Below are 15,009 nucleotides of genomic sequence, written 5' to 3' on the forward strand. Positions count from 1 at the left end.
CGGAGTAGATGCTCTCAAACTTGTACCAAACTTGAGGGACAAGACAAAGTACGTTCTCCATTACCGAAACTTGAAACTCTACACTCAGCTCGGACTACGTTGTGTCAAAATTCATCGTGCTCTGAAATTTACTCAGACACCGTGGATGAGAAACTACATCGAGAAGAATACAGACCTCCGGAAGAAGGCAAAGGATGATTTCCCTAAGGACTTCTATAAACTGATGAACAATGCGGTGTTTGGGAAAACTATGGAGAACGTTCGGAGGAGAGTCAACATAAAATTGTTGAGAAGTCGTGAGGAGAAAAAAATCAAACAGCTTGTTGCTAAACCAACGTACAACCGCCATGTGATCTTCAATAATGACCTGGTCGGAGTACAAAGCAACAGGACAAAGGTCGTCCTCAACAAGCCCATATATGTTGGGATGTCGATTTTGGATCTCTCAAAGACACTCATGTATGACTTTTAATACAATCACCTGAAAGTGATGTATGGCTCTGATGTGAGACTCTTGTACACCGATACAGACAGCTTGGTTCTTCATTTCTTTACTGATGATCTGTTTGGTGACATGAGTGAGTTTCTTGAGAAGTATGATACAAGCAATTATGATCAATCACATCCGTTATATTCCGAGAAAACAAGAAAGTTGTTGGCCTGTTCAAAGATGAACTCGGTGGAAAACTGATCACTGAGTTTGTAGGACTTCGCTCCAAGATGTACAGTTACTCTGGTGAGGAAAGTGGAAAAAGAGCAAAGGGGGTGAAAACAGCAGTGATCAAGAAAACTATCACACATGATGATTTCCGAAATTGTCTCTTGAATCAATCCGTGTTCCATCGAGAAATGACAACACTCCGGAGTCATAGACACGTTATTTTCGGAGAAACGGTTAATAAGATAGCCTTATCACCATTGGACACAAAACGATACATCACAGAAGATGGATGTAGCACGTTAGCGTTCGGACACCATGAAATACCAAGATATCTGGCTGAGGAGGGGGTTGATAGCAGCATTTCATTCATGCGTTATGCTCCGGATATGATGAAGCAGTTTGTCCAGTGATCATGAGAAAGAAAAAAAGGAAAAAAAGGAAAAAGAAAGACATTTTATTACTTTTTCTTACACATTCGATTTTCTATAACTCTCCCATATGGCATCAAGTCTTTGTTGTGACTTTTTACACTTTGGAATGAATGGTTTGATCTTGATCACATCATCTTCATCATCAATGAGTTTCGAAAGTAGGAATGGATAACTCACTTTGACTTTTTTCTCTTTATTTGCTACTACCTTGATCCGCTGAATTTCATCAACAAGATTGTTGAATGGGGTTTTGCTAAGATATTTTGGTAAACCAACCTTGTTCAGGGTTATCTCCAACCTTTTTTCGATTCCTGTTCTGGTTTTGGATTTTTCTATTTCTTCGAAGAAAGATGTGGTATCATACAGATCATTTTTCTTCATCTCATACACCACAAGATCCTCTGGAGTGACTTCATTTTCCAAAATCATCAATTCTATATCTGTAGGAAAACATTCCTGGTTTCTATAGTCAATGTAGTCCGCTATCATCTTATCTTTCCTGGTAGAGTGTTCATCATCTATCCATGTATCCATCACTTCTTCTTCTTCCTTGTTTGTGGAGTAGTCGTCATCAAACCAGGCATCCATGATTTCACTTCTAAAACAAATATTTTTTTGCTTTTTGTTTTTGTGGATTGTTTGACTATTTTTACAAATCGTTTGCTGAGAATTTCACTTCTTCTTTCTGGAAATGCTTTATAGCAACAACAACAAGTTTGAGACTGAGAGTGTCATCGGTCTTGTCTTTGTAAACCCACTTCAGGTGAACGATACCATTGACGGTGTCACCTTGCTTGATCTTGTTGGTTTTTGATGGTTTGTTATCCTCATCAAAGATAGTACAATCAGGAGAAATCTGGAGAAATAGGATTGGGTGGTCACATTTTGCTGTGTTAATCCTGCTTCTATCCGCATTTCCTTCGGATTCTATCTTCTTCTCGATACAACGGATGGATTTACAAATGTCACTGTCAGAAGAAAATTTCAGAGAGTCCTCTTGTCCTTTTTTCACAACATTCATGATATTTATCTCATCAGTGAATTTTATGTATGGTTCCTTACCATTGATTGTCAGTGATCCACATTTGTTCCCATCCTTGATTGTAATTCGACAATCAAGGGAGTCAGTGAGAATAGCAGCTGTGTCAAACGGGGTTGGCTTCTTGCTTGTCATCTTGGAAAGTTTGTGTAGAATCTTTGGTTATACCTATGGCAACCGTTCCTCTAATACAGAATAATTTTAAAGAATCATCACCCAAAGCTGAACCACCCGAAGTTGGCTCAGAAACCGACCCCACATCAGCCCTCGAAGTGAGCCAAGATGGGGTAAGTGAAAAAGCTGAAGTTGGCTCACTTTCGATTTTCTCGGAGACAGCAAGTTGACTCACTTTTCTGGAACTAGGTTGAGCCAACATGGGATCAGTGGTTGGAGTTGTAAAATTAGTACTTGGAGGTGTAAAATTATTACTTGGAGGTGTAAAATTAGTACTTGGAGTTGTAATATTAGTACTTGGGTGTCTATCCTTTAGTACAGTAGTATAGGACGAGGGGGGAGACTTTGGAGAGCGGCCCAAAGGGCCGATCGAGAAAGTCGATTTTGGCTCACCTGGAAGGTGAGCCAGAACCCCCTCGTCCTATACTACTGACATAGATACATAAACATAAAAGTGGAGTAGGTGCTACAGCTGATCATTTTATAGCAGGTTGTGGGACTAAACTAATACTAGTATGCAAGTACACAAGAAATAAAAGCTGAATAAATACCACCATCAGGCAACTGATGGTTCCAAAACTGGCAGCCTGAACATAAGAGGATAATTGGGAGGAACCATAGCGTACGAGTTGGGCGCAGGCGGAATAGACTTGGAGATGTGCAGCTACAGCAGTGCTGGTACTGTGATATGAATAATAGGTATTGCACTAAGCACTAGATCTGTTTAAGTCAACCTCCTCAGCATACTTTGTAAAATAATCCAACAGATCATTTTGGCTGGCGCAGTTGTCGCTGTGGTTGAGACTCAACACGTTTCTGAGATACTCGCCCAAACCGGAGAAGAATTGTGTCCATCCGAGTTCGGTTGTGATCACCTGCTTATCTCTGAGCTTGCGGTACTTCAGGCAAACCATGCAGTAGTTCTCCAAAGATATATCTAGCTGATTCATGACGTACAGCTGCAATGTGGAATGCCCCGCACTGGCTCTCAATGGCAATGTCAAAAAGAAATCAGGACTTAGGGCATCTGCTAATGACCACAACAAACCGAGGCATTGCAGTAATTCAGGGAACTGTTCATTTATCGACGACAATGCACGACCGACTTTAAGAAGTCTCTGAGCGCGATAGTGATACTGAAGGAGGGGAATCACTTTCGAACTGGCATGTGCAATTCTTTTGATAAGAAGTGTCTGATAGACTTCCGGAGAACCACATCGTTGCAACGACAGGTCTCTCAGTCTGTCGAGATGATCTTCGCTGGTGTACCCTGAGTCTGATACATGAGGAATCTGCTGGTGACGTGTTCGCGAAATATCATCTTTCTGCAGCTTGGGCAAGTGTTTAGTTGCAGCTTTTATAACTAACCGAACATCTTCCATGTAGAGATCAGTAATCATTTTCCCAGGGAAGCACCTCTCCAATTTGAACGTTCCCATTTTGGAAGACAGAAAGGGCAGAAACGGGATGGGGCAACTAGGTCCATACTGCATAGTATCCAATTTGTTAGAAGGAAGATGATTGTTCATTTGTTCACACATAATCGGATCTAATCTAAGAACTGCTATGGCCACATACAACGCTTTGCTGGTGTCAATGTACTTCAAGTCGGATGAATCCAACAATGGGCTGATTCCGTAGCGACGCTGTGCATGTAACACCAAAAAGAGAATGAAGCATCACAGCAATCATACTTTCAAGGACACTGCATAACATTGATTTGATTTTATAAAAAAAACTTTAAACACTGCGGATCAAGTTGGTGTTCTGGGTTCTCCACGGCTCATCAAATACGCCTTCACAGAACGACCATTCACAGCGCGACGTTTCACGGAAAGACAGTTCACAGAGTGCAGATATAGCGACTGCTCACTTTGCCGAATATCAGGTTCACGGAAAATAGGTTCATCGAAAACCTGTCGCCGATGACATCGCTATATATGTAATTATATCGCATTCGAATCATTTATAGAATAACAAGTTCAACGCATAACAGTTTCACCGAAAACATGCCGCTGATGTCATCGATATACATCATTATTTGAATCATGCGTTTGTTCGGCTGGGAGACGTTGCCGAGTGTATTGAGTCACTCGAAGCACTGGAAGCTGAATTTCCTCCTGAGGCGGAGCAAGTATTGATATACTATGAAAAACTGTGAAACAAGTACGATTTAGGACGGGAGCACTTCTGGAGCTCCTGCGCTGGCCTCAAAACGCGTCCGTGAACCGGGATTCCACGACACAGAATTTGGTGAATGAAAAATCTGTGAAGATTTGCAGGACTCAGTGAGCAGTCACGTCTCGATGACCGATCACGATCTCCGTGACCAATCATTAAGCCACACACCAGTTTGAATCCCGATGACCAGTCACAAACAGCTGCCACTTTCTCTGTGAACGGTCATATGATCCACGTAAAAACATTGCGACTCAACTGTGGGCATTCACGCGATCAACAAACTTTTTCCTTCACACTCACAGGCTTCGAACTCATCTCCATTGCTACTCCCAAAATAACTCTAACGGTAAAATTTGTTGATGTAACATTATGGTACATGATCTTTCTCGTTGTGCTGATCTAGCGTGTATTATAATATTTGCAGGCAGGCATAGTGGGATGGTCTAAGACCATGACTGAGAAAGAGAGGGTACCTGGTTCAAGTCCTGTTTGGAAGCGGAAAGATTTTTTTCCCGCCATGCTGCGACCCACAGTTAATTGGGAACTCTGGCCTGGCACGAGGAAAACATGGGTTCAGTGAATGGGATTTTCGGTCTTTGACCACTTGCTGGTGAGCTGATCTACTCACCTCCCACCGCTTGAGGAGCTGCATCTGTGCCTTGATCCTTGAAGGGTGGTGGCGTTCCTATGGATGCGAAAAACTCGGTTTCCGGCCGAATCACACGTGAACCGTGAAATCCAAAAAGTATTGCGTGCATACGAGTACTGTGTCCTGTTTAGTGTCTTTTTGTCAGTGTTTTTGGGCGATCCTCCACCTTCATTTGTCCATTACCTATTTTGCCTTCTACTTATTAATAGAAATATTCACTCACTACAGCTTCTTGTGATGGCTGGTGCAAATGCAGCCTGCTGTGCATGGTCGTTAGGGAGAGCAGCACCAGACATGTAAAAGGATAATTATGACTTCAGATTCTTGGCATTTTGTTCATTATTTCGTATTGAGATTTTGTGTCATAATATTATGTAAGCACATTTGCTTTGGCCGTATAAGAGGCTTGTAGCCATAATTATGACTGTATGTCTGAACAGATGTTCTTGAACTGGCATGTTGCTTTGAAAAGAACTTTGGTTAGATAAGGTTTAGAAATGGGTGCTGAATGGCCTGGGGAAACTAATCAATCGTCCTTATTGCCGTCACGCCATCGTGGACTAAATGAATAATAATGTTTGCGATCAGTATCGTAACATGAGTACGGTTCTACGGTCTGCGCATCACTTCTTGGCTTGTGAATTGTATGAAAAGAGAAAGAATAATACAGATATACCTACATTCTGCATGTGACTACTCACAGGGAAATAGTGGTCACAACTGTACATTTCGCATGTAACTGTTCGTGTAGAATTATAGTGGTCACGCCTGTATTCTGCCTGTGACCCCTCATACTAGAGTCATAGGGATTTATAGTTTCCACAGCAAGTCCTGCAGTACGAAGCACTCCGTGAGCAGTCACGAACTGTGTCCTTTACACATGTACACGTATGGTGATTTGTGGCTGGTCATGAGGCAATGTAACTGGTAAACTAATTTGTGACTGGTCAGGGAGGGGGGGGGTGTGACTGTTTTACTGGTCACGAGGACCGTGATTGGTTATGGGGCACGACCTGTCACTGAGTCCTCCATAATTATAATTCCGTTGAATCGGAATTGGCGGTGAAAAGTCCTTCTGTGAATGCCTTTCCGTGAAACGTCGTGCTGTGTACGGTCGTTCTGTGAACGCGTTTTCGGTAAACGGTGGCAGATACTCGTCTCGTCTTTGCTTCTCGACAATGTGGCCGTATCTTTTTCCTATACAGCCACTACTCTCCACCACACTTCGTAGTGGCTTTTCCAGAAACAGTGATAAAAAATACCAAGTTACACCGCCAAGGGTGCCAAACAAGGGAGCACTGTAGCCAGTGACATCATTCCATTTTCTTGCAAGTGTACATTTCATCATTCTTCTCACCTCCCCCCCCCCCCCCTCTCCCCATTACTTACCACACAGATAGCCTTGAATGTCTGCTCCGTCAGCAACAGTTTTCGTAGCTTCCGGGAAACTCCGCAAAGGCGGAAAATTGACCTGACATCAAGGTAAGGTAGCAATGACTCGGACCACACATCGTAGATGACACTGTCGAGATTGTAGGAGCTTTCATTCATTAACTCGTGACGTTCATCGGGTGCATTCTCTTCCTCGTTACCAGATCCGTCCATGGAGTCCGCCGCATGCGCAGGACTATGATGGTTACTATTGGTGACGTCTTCTGACCGTAGATGGCCAGTTTCAGCATCTCTTTCTGACTGCTGAGGTTGTCGGACAGCACGTGACTCACGATGGTAAGGATGAGCATTGGTTTCTTCCAGCTCCGCTTTCGTCCAGCCCTGACTGGTTCTGTACATGCAATAATAAAATAGAAAAACTAAACTTTGGACCTTGACAGTTGAGCATTGAGGTGTTTTTGTTTCGGTTTTGTTTTGGTTTTGTGTTTTTGACGTCACAATGTACCTGATAGGATCAGTAAAAGAAAAGTCAGGTATGGCCATGAACATCAGAAAACGTGTTTGAATGTCAGAGCTAAAAATAATAATAATTGTTTCGCACATGCTTTGTTTTGGTCACACTGAAACATCTCAGTAACATTATTTTACACTCTTGAAAACAATCAAGGGAAAGACAATAATCTCGGATACGGCGAGGGTATGTTCTGTGCACCAAGTCATTTCCTGGGCGATAAGCCTGCTGGCTTGCTTGATCAGTTCAACGTGGACTGGGTACGTTGCTTTTAGGGCACAATAATTTTGGTAGCACGGCAATATGATTTGTCACCATGGCTAGTATCGCTCACCCTAGCCCTGGTGACATCAATTTGACATGTTTCCCATTCTGCTGGAACAACTTCACCTCATTCACCCAGCCAGACAAAAAAATGGTTATACTATGCGGGTACAAAATAGAGGTTGCGACTTTGGCGATGATTTGTTTTAGGAATGGGTTTCCTCCTACACTGGAGCTCGCGCTATTCCGCCGACGGCTTGACACTTGACTGACTCACGACTGCCATCCAGAGAACACGAGAAGTCCATTATGGTATGCGAGGCTTCTTTTATTTATAGGTTTGAAGTCCTTCTTGGTAGAGAAGCCAGTAGCTATCACTAAGTATGACACAACGACGACTTCTCCCACAAGAGGAGCAACCGCTTTGCATCCACGCAGTGCGCCAAGCTTAGGGCCGAAATTCTGTCCAGATATCTTTGCGTTGCAACTACATGTACTTGATCCAGCTTGTCAGCGTAGGGTAAGATTTTGACGACCTGCGATCGCGACTCCGCACTTGTACTTCATTAGGCGCCCTTGCCGCAACAGTAGAAGCAGTCTGATTTGACCGTTCCACACTGATCATATTCGCAGGTTTCAACTACAAACAATCCGGGTCGACTTCTCTGAAACAAGAGCAAGAAATAATGCCAAAAAGCCCACCCGCTTCCCTCTTCTTTGATGTACTTGCTAAGATGCCTCAGCTTGCATTTCCTCCAACATGGCCGCCTACCGCCTTTGGGTAATCCTGAAATAAAGATTTTACCCTGCGTCATGCGACTCGGGGGTCTGCGCCGCTTTGGCAAGATGTGCAACCACTCTACACTGTACACCCACAATAGGGGTGCAAAGCAATGCAAAGACAGCAATTAATTGCCCGAGTACCATTAGTAAGAGGATACATAAGTGGGTTTTGACTTGTGAGCAACACTGGCTGACACTCAATCACTGGTTTTCAAAAATCTTTTTCAGGAAGGTTGTAAGTTACATGTACTTGTCTGTTTTGGCGCCTGTGGCATATTAAGGGCGCGTTCGAATTGTCACCTTTGAATTTTCGAGAAGTTTCGATTTTCTGAAGAGGTGGCCTTATTATTGGCCTCTTCAGAAAAACGAAGTTCCTCGAAACTCCTCGAAACTCCACAACCTCATCCGATGGGAGAGGTGGATTAGTTCCGAAGAGTTTGGATTAGCTACGTCACGTAGTACGTGGAGATAGTTGATCTGATCGGACGTCATCATCGCCTTGACAATTCTCCTGAAAAACTCTAAAATGATAGGCGCAAATGATAGAAACCGTTCTAATGGGACACTTCAACTAATCTCTTTTAAAATTTGTTCGAACAGTTGATGAAGACATTTTGAACGCCCCCTTAGAGTTGTTGGGTATCGTGCTATTTCCGAACATTTTTTTGGGATGTTTTGTGTTTTGTTAACTTCGTTTCTCCCTCGTCATAGTACATGCGTGGGTGAATTCTTATCTGCTCGCAACTCTGCTCATTTTTAAACCCAAGTAGCCAGCATACCAAGTTCACTCCTGATGATGGCTATTTTTTATGACCGACACGTTGAAATACGTTTCCTGAAATATATGTAGGACTCAGTATAGAGTCCATGCACTATATGATGTCCAGCACCCTATATAGAGTCCATTGGTCTAAAATCCACTATACAGAGTCCAGGAGTCCACTCAGTTTTGATCAGCTTCATCCTGCCGCGCAATCCCCTATAAGGAGTACACTTTTTCTACAAGTCCCCTATTCACAGTCCAGGAGTCCAGTTTATCCAGTCACGCCGTCCTGTGTGTTGTGCCCGAAAGAGAACAAACACATTTTCTGTTTTGCTTGCCTCGTGGCAGCGCATTCCTTTCTCCACTTTAGCCATGGCTCCCAGTTCTGCTGTGCAGTTGCTGACAGTAATCTGTCTCGAGGTAACCAAGGAGGATAAGGAGACGTTCAAAATCAAATCTGGAAAGCGTCTTGTGGTTCTCTGAAGACGTTTCATCACTGCGCGGGATGAAAGCAGAAATTGCAGAACGAGAAAAGTTCAGCACAGTTCAAATCTGACGAGTCAGGTACACTGACACTCTCTTTCGTTCGACGCCACAAGGATCCCCTGTTTGGCTGGCCATTGCTGCCAGTAAGACGTTTGAACGGTTTCATCAGAGCGAGGGATGAAAGCAGAAAGCGGAGAAAGAGAAAAGTTCAGCACAGTTCCAATCTGACGAGTCAGATACACTGACACTCTCTTTCGTTCGACGCCACAAGGATACCCCTGTTTGACTGGACAAGAGCTGCCTGTACCACCGTGTCAAAAGGCTGTCCAACTACATGACAGGACGATGACTGAGGTAAGGAAGCTTTTACTCGTTTCGATTGGTCTGCTGTTCTGTCGTTATGCTTGAATTTGTTTCCATTTTCAAGGAGCGTATCGTGTTTGTTTGATGTTGCTTGAATGAATGCCCTAAAAGTAATCAACCACTTCGTAATAGTCCTCAAGGACTGCAAGGACTTTGCATCAATCGTATACGATCGTCTAGCTATCATCAATTATTATAATTATTTCATGAGAAATGTATTTTTATCCCTGTGAAAATTATGTGAAACTCCACGACACTCTTCCTCTACAAATTATAGTATGATGTCAAATACAATGGGATCCACAAACGCAGTGCCAGTGTACTAGTAGTAGTAGGAGGATTGCTTGTATGCCAATGACAAGAAAAAGCTTCAAGCTAATACTCGTATTCCCTGAAGTAACCGTTTTGATGTCACGAACATGACATTGTGTCAGTGAAACTGCCTCGTGACAACAAATCATTGCATTTCCATCTTGGGGAAGACTGACTGACGGCAACGCTGTACAGATTGTTCAAATCATCTCATTTCAATTTAGTTGCAGTGAAGTGAAACACTGTGTACACTACATGTATGGTGGTGTGTCTGTGCGTCTTGAGTGTGCACAAACGATCTTATTCCTCGTATTACTAATAGATTATTGTCCCCACCGTCACCTGTTCACAGGTCTTTGAGTGGATTGATTTTCATTGAGCATCACATTCGTTGAGAACTTGGTAGTTGTGTGCTCCCATGCATCATTACGTTAATAAGCGTATCCTTGTGCTATATATTTGTTGCAGGTGTGCTGATCTTCAGAAGCTTGCGGAACTGAAGTGCTGCTGAACATTTGCATGGCCATGAGCAATGGTGAAGCTTGCTATTGCACTCTCAGCATGTGCTAGTATTATGCTGACCACTGCACTATGTTACTCTCTTACACTACTACGTGTATGTAAGCGTGCGTGTACCCGTCCCCGTATGCATTCGTTTCGTATAATTATTTGTTATCCCTCTTGACTTTACGTGTAAATGGGTGGACGTTTGCATGGCTGTTGGAGTTGCGTGTGTATTGTGTCTCTACTCTTTTATTGGTGTTTTCTTGGCGTTCTATAAGTTTGTGTGTGTGTGTGTGTGTGTGTGTGTGTGTGTGTGTGTGTGTGTGCGTGCGCGCAATAGTTTGAAAACAAATAATTGATCCTGGGCTCTCCATTATTCTCTTTCGATTCTTGTTTTTTTCTAGGTATTTTCTTGGCGTTGTGTGGGTGTGTACATGTGTGTGTGCGCGTGCACAATAATTTGGCAACACTGCATGATTGAGATATTGTAATTTGCAGCGTCTGCGTAGAGACCACTTGATTTGAGGATGGTGTTTGTAGGGTTTTTCATGTAGTGAAGTGGCTGCAGTGGCGCCTCAATACATATTTTTTATCTTGAGAAGTGAATGATGTAAAGGATAAGGGAGAGGCCGTTTTCTGGTTAATATTCACTGCTTACAGCAGATCCTATGTCTAATTTCGAACTCGATAGGGGATGCCTAATTGGCTGGACTTTATACAGGGAGTGTTGTCCACATAAAGACTCTTTAATCTTTATAGTTGATTTCAAAATTTGGACTCCGTACAGTTGATTTTGGACCAATGGACTCTATATAGGGGTGAAGCCATTTGGCTGGACTCTATACAGGGAGTGATGTCCATCTAAACTGAGCTCACAGTTGATTCCAATTTTGGACTCTGTACTGTGGATTTTGGACCAATGGACTCTATATAGGGGTTGGGCATCATATAGGGGCTGGACGCTCTACTGAGTCCAACATATATTTGTTAAAAGCCGTCATTGAGTGTCAGCCAGTGTTGCTCACAATCCACTTTTCACGTATCAAGCTGCGTGACACGTCCCACAGGATCATAAAAGAGGACACATGTACTATAAAAGGGATGGATAGTGAAAATTGATGCTAAGACGAGCTTGGAGCAAACAAAACATTTGACTTGGCTGTGAAGCCAACAGAAAGAAACGAAAAGGAACCAAAAAGTCGTGGACATCCAGGAACGACACCATTTTTGGCTACCCGTGACTGTCGTGGAAGATACGTTTGACGTCAAGCTTGTCGTTTGCAAAGCTATAAGCTGGCCATGGGTGTGCAGTGTCGCAAAGAACTCAAGCAGCGGTGCAAATGCACGCAAGCAAACCGGCAAACATTGCAGTGTGATCAGTGGATGTCACCACGTGATCAGTGGATGTTAGAATGTGATCAGTGGATGTTACCACGTGATCAGTGGATGTTACCACGTGATCAGAGGATGTTACCACGTGATCAGTGGATGTTACCAGACATAAACTACACGAACTCGATTTGTGCCGCATTATGAAGTTTTCGTTAGAGCAGATTTGAGAGCACTCCCTCTTCGCGCCTGAGTAATCTGGGTACACTACTGCACAAACATGCAGTTGAAATACAGAACTAACAACAACCCTGGTTTGAGTGCTGGTGGTGACAATCAATGTTTCTTCTGAAATGTTTTCAGTTTGAACTGTTCCCTGAAACATATGACAATTGATAACACTGCATTCATGTTTGTCATGCATATTCTGAGTCTTGGAAGGCATCCAATCACAAGAGTAGAGTTACCCTGACTCACCTGATCTTCATCTTGCAAATTTGAGGCCTTTGATCGCATTAGCTATAGCCCAATCCGCCAGTTGACCAACCTAGAGCAAGGCAAACAACACCGTAATTGGCTGTTTTATGTACATTTCGAATGACTGATTAATTTCGAAAAACTCTTCACGCCAACAATTTTGACAAAGGGTTTAATGCACACACAATCTTAGCAAAGCGATTAATATTATTCTACATACTGATGAACGCTTTAAGTCGACAGTTAAACGGAACTTTGGTTTCTGATGATTGTTTTCTGCATTCAATTCATAGTTCCAGCTGTCTGGAGGGTAAACAGCAGGGTGAGTTTCGAAGTTTGAGCCAATTTTATGCTTTGTTGTGTGTGGTTTGTAGCTTGTTTATGCACACTGTTCTGTGGCTTGTATTTAGACCTGAAACTCATACTATGATTCTTTGGCAATTTTTGAGATGTATTATTGTTTGAGGTTTCCTTCAAAAGCGTCCCCCCCCCCCCCTGCCACCCGAAAGGGAACCTACCTACAAAGGATGGGTGAAAATGGAGAGAGAGGGAGAGAGACTTGTACATGAATATATCTGAGATAATTTCTTTCTTTCGCAGAAACTTAGTAAAGGTATAAGTGGAATAAAACCATTTGGGTATAGTTGTCGTCCAAGAAGTGACCAATCTACACTAAATTTCTTATAACTTCAAAACTCAAAAGCTTTCTGTGAAATCGACCAAAAACTAGTACACTAGGAGCCCCCAATGCATCGATAAATCTCTACATTGAGTCCTCCTACATGAGCGTTGTAAGCATTCCCCAGTCATCTTTGAACTACTACATCACATTATGACAATAGCTTTCTTTCCGTGGCCCACTCTTTTGGTTGCTCATTAATATGAGTATAGTAAAATCTGGTATAGGCGACCTCTGGTTTTAGTGACCACCTGCTTATAGCGACCGTGTTTCCATGCATGGATACAGCGACCAACTGGCTTGCGCGACAAGCGAACGACTTTCTATGTACCAAGTGCCATATTGGACCTGCACACGGCACCAAAATTAACCAAAATTATTGGGCCTGGGCCCTCTTGGCTGGCCAGGTTGACTACAACAGGGTTAAGTGCCCTCTTTTACTGGCAGAAAAGAAGATCGCACCTTCGGATATGTCAGGAAGACTGGGCATTCGAAACTAGCCTCAATCTCCTTGATTCAAACATATACAAAGGCTATAAGGTCCCAACCAGCAGCTAGTGTCGCTTAGCATTTACACTTAGGCCGATCATCTCCTCTAAGCTCAGGTTGAAATACAATCAAGTGGATAGTAAAGATTCAAAAGCGACTCGCTAATTGTTTGGTCCGTCAAACGTCAATTCGTAATACTCGCAAACTCCATTGAAGACACTTGCACATACGGTTCCCTCAACTTCTGTGTTCCAGTCGTATCTTCTCCATCCTTTTTAAAATGTCTTCACGTTTCTCGGTGATTGTCTTGAGCCGAGTTTGTGTCATTAAATTTTGGCAAAAAGAAAAGAGTTTGCTTATGTACAGACAACACATAAACTGCACATCCGATTTTCTTTCCCCACGACTACATGTTTTTGACGAGCCAAGCTGATAGTGTTAGCGCTGGTCGACGAAACATTTAACTGGTGCTTCATTCACCAGCAACTCGACGAACCATTGTTTCGGAGCAGAAAATGATTACGAACAATGTGGGAACGCAACAAAAAATGTAAACAGATGTAAGGTCTCCTTACTGTCCGTGGCAGTCAGTCTTCGATCCGTCTGGGTGAGCTTCTGCCGCCTTGTACTTCAGTGTCCGGAGTGATCGCGACTATCAGTTACGACAATAACTGCTGCTGGCCCGCAACAACAACTGTAAATCTAGAAAGGGGGGGGGAGTATTTTGCAATTGGAAAGGAAAGCTCGGCTGTTTGAGCTCTTGTAAGCTAGAAAATACACGTAGCAACTGCGGCAAGACTCTTCGACGGACTCCTGTAAGTGTAAGGACGGACATCCATGTACGATGGTAGCGAATCAACTACAAGACTCGTAGTGACACATCAGCTAAGGACTTGGACCTTTTCAACCACACCACTACTCGAACGTGACTACTACTACTAGTACTACTACTACTGTTACCAAGAGTACATAAACCAGAGTGTGCAACTCGGGATGGTTCCTGTGGGAGCGTAATTCGTGCAGTACGTTATTTCTGACGGCATGGTAAGGCACAGGTACGGTGAATAGTTGCGTTACCAGTCACGGTGGTGCACGTCACTGAGTTTGCCCTGATTTCGGTTTTTTGACACGAGTAGCAGGGTGAATTTACATGCCGGTGCATGTACACAGCGTACGCAGTCACACAAAAACACCGTAATCCTAAAACAGGACGTCCAAACCATGCAAACTTGTCTGATTTCCGGACTGTGAAACATGAAATTTTGACCTGTGCGCAAGTCGCGGCTTGGCTGACCTCATCAGGGTGACGTAGTGCACGAACTGTGCTGTTTCAGATCTGATATGCACAGTTGCACACTGGTTTTTAAGTACTCTTGCTGTTACTAGAACTAGCCACGCAAAATCACTCAATGGGGACCTTGCGGTGTACACAGCACTTGAGCTCGATGATGTCACAACGATAGTACGAATCTGCATGAGTTGCCTGGTGTAGAACAAAGAGACATGGGAAACCCTGCAAACT

The 15,009-nt window shown here is 43.3% G+C and overlaps 1 protein-coding gene across 1 annotated transcript; it reads right to left on the reverse strand.

The window, feature by feature from the left end:
- Positions 1–2,768: 2,768 nt before the first annotated feature.
- LOC135806802 (uncharacterized) lies at positions 2,769–14,150 on the reverse strand. The gene is made up of 4 exons (XM_065321006.1): positions 14,063–14,150; positions 12,320–12,389; positions 6,525–6,918; positions 2,769–3,951 (listed from the first exon to the last, which is right to left on the reverse strand). The coding sequence occupies exons 2-4, from the start codon at positions 12,328–12,330 to the stop codon at positions 3,013–3,015; spliced, it is 1,344 nt and encodes a 447-aa protein (XP_065177078.1). The 5' UTR covers positions 12,331–12,389; positions 14,063–14,150; the 3' UTR covers positions 2,769–3,012.
- Between the last annotated feature and the right edge of the window lie 859 nt (positions 14,151–15,009).

Source organism: Sycon ciliatum, chromosome 1 (genome assembly GCF_964019385.1).
Source record: "Sycon ciliatum chromosome 1, ocSycCili1.1, whole genome shotgun sequence".
NCBI lineage: Eukaryota > Metazoa > Porifera > Calcarea > Leucosolenida > Sycettidae > Sycon > Sycon ciliatum.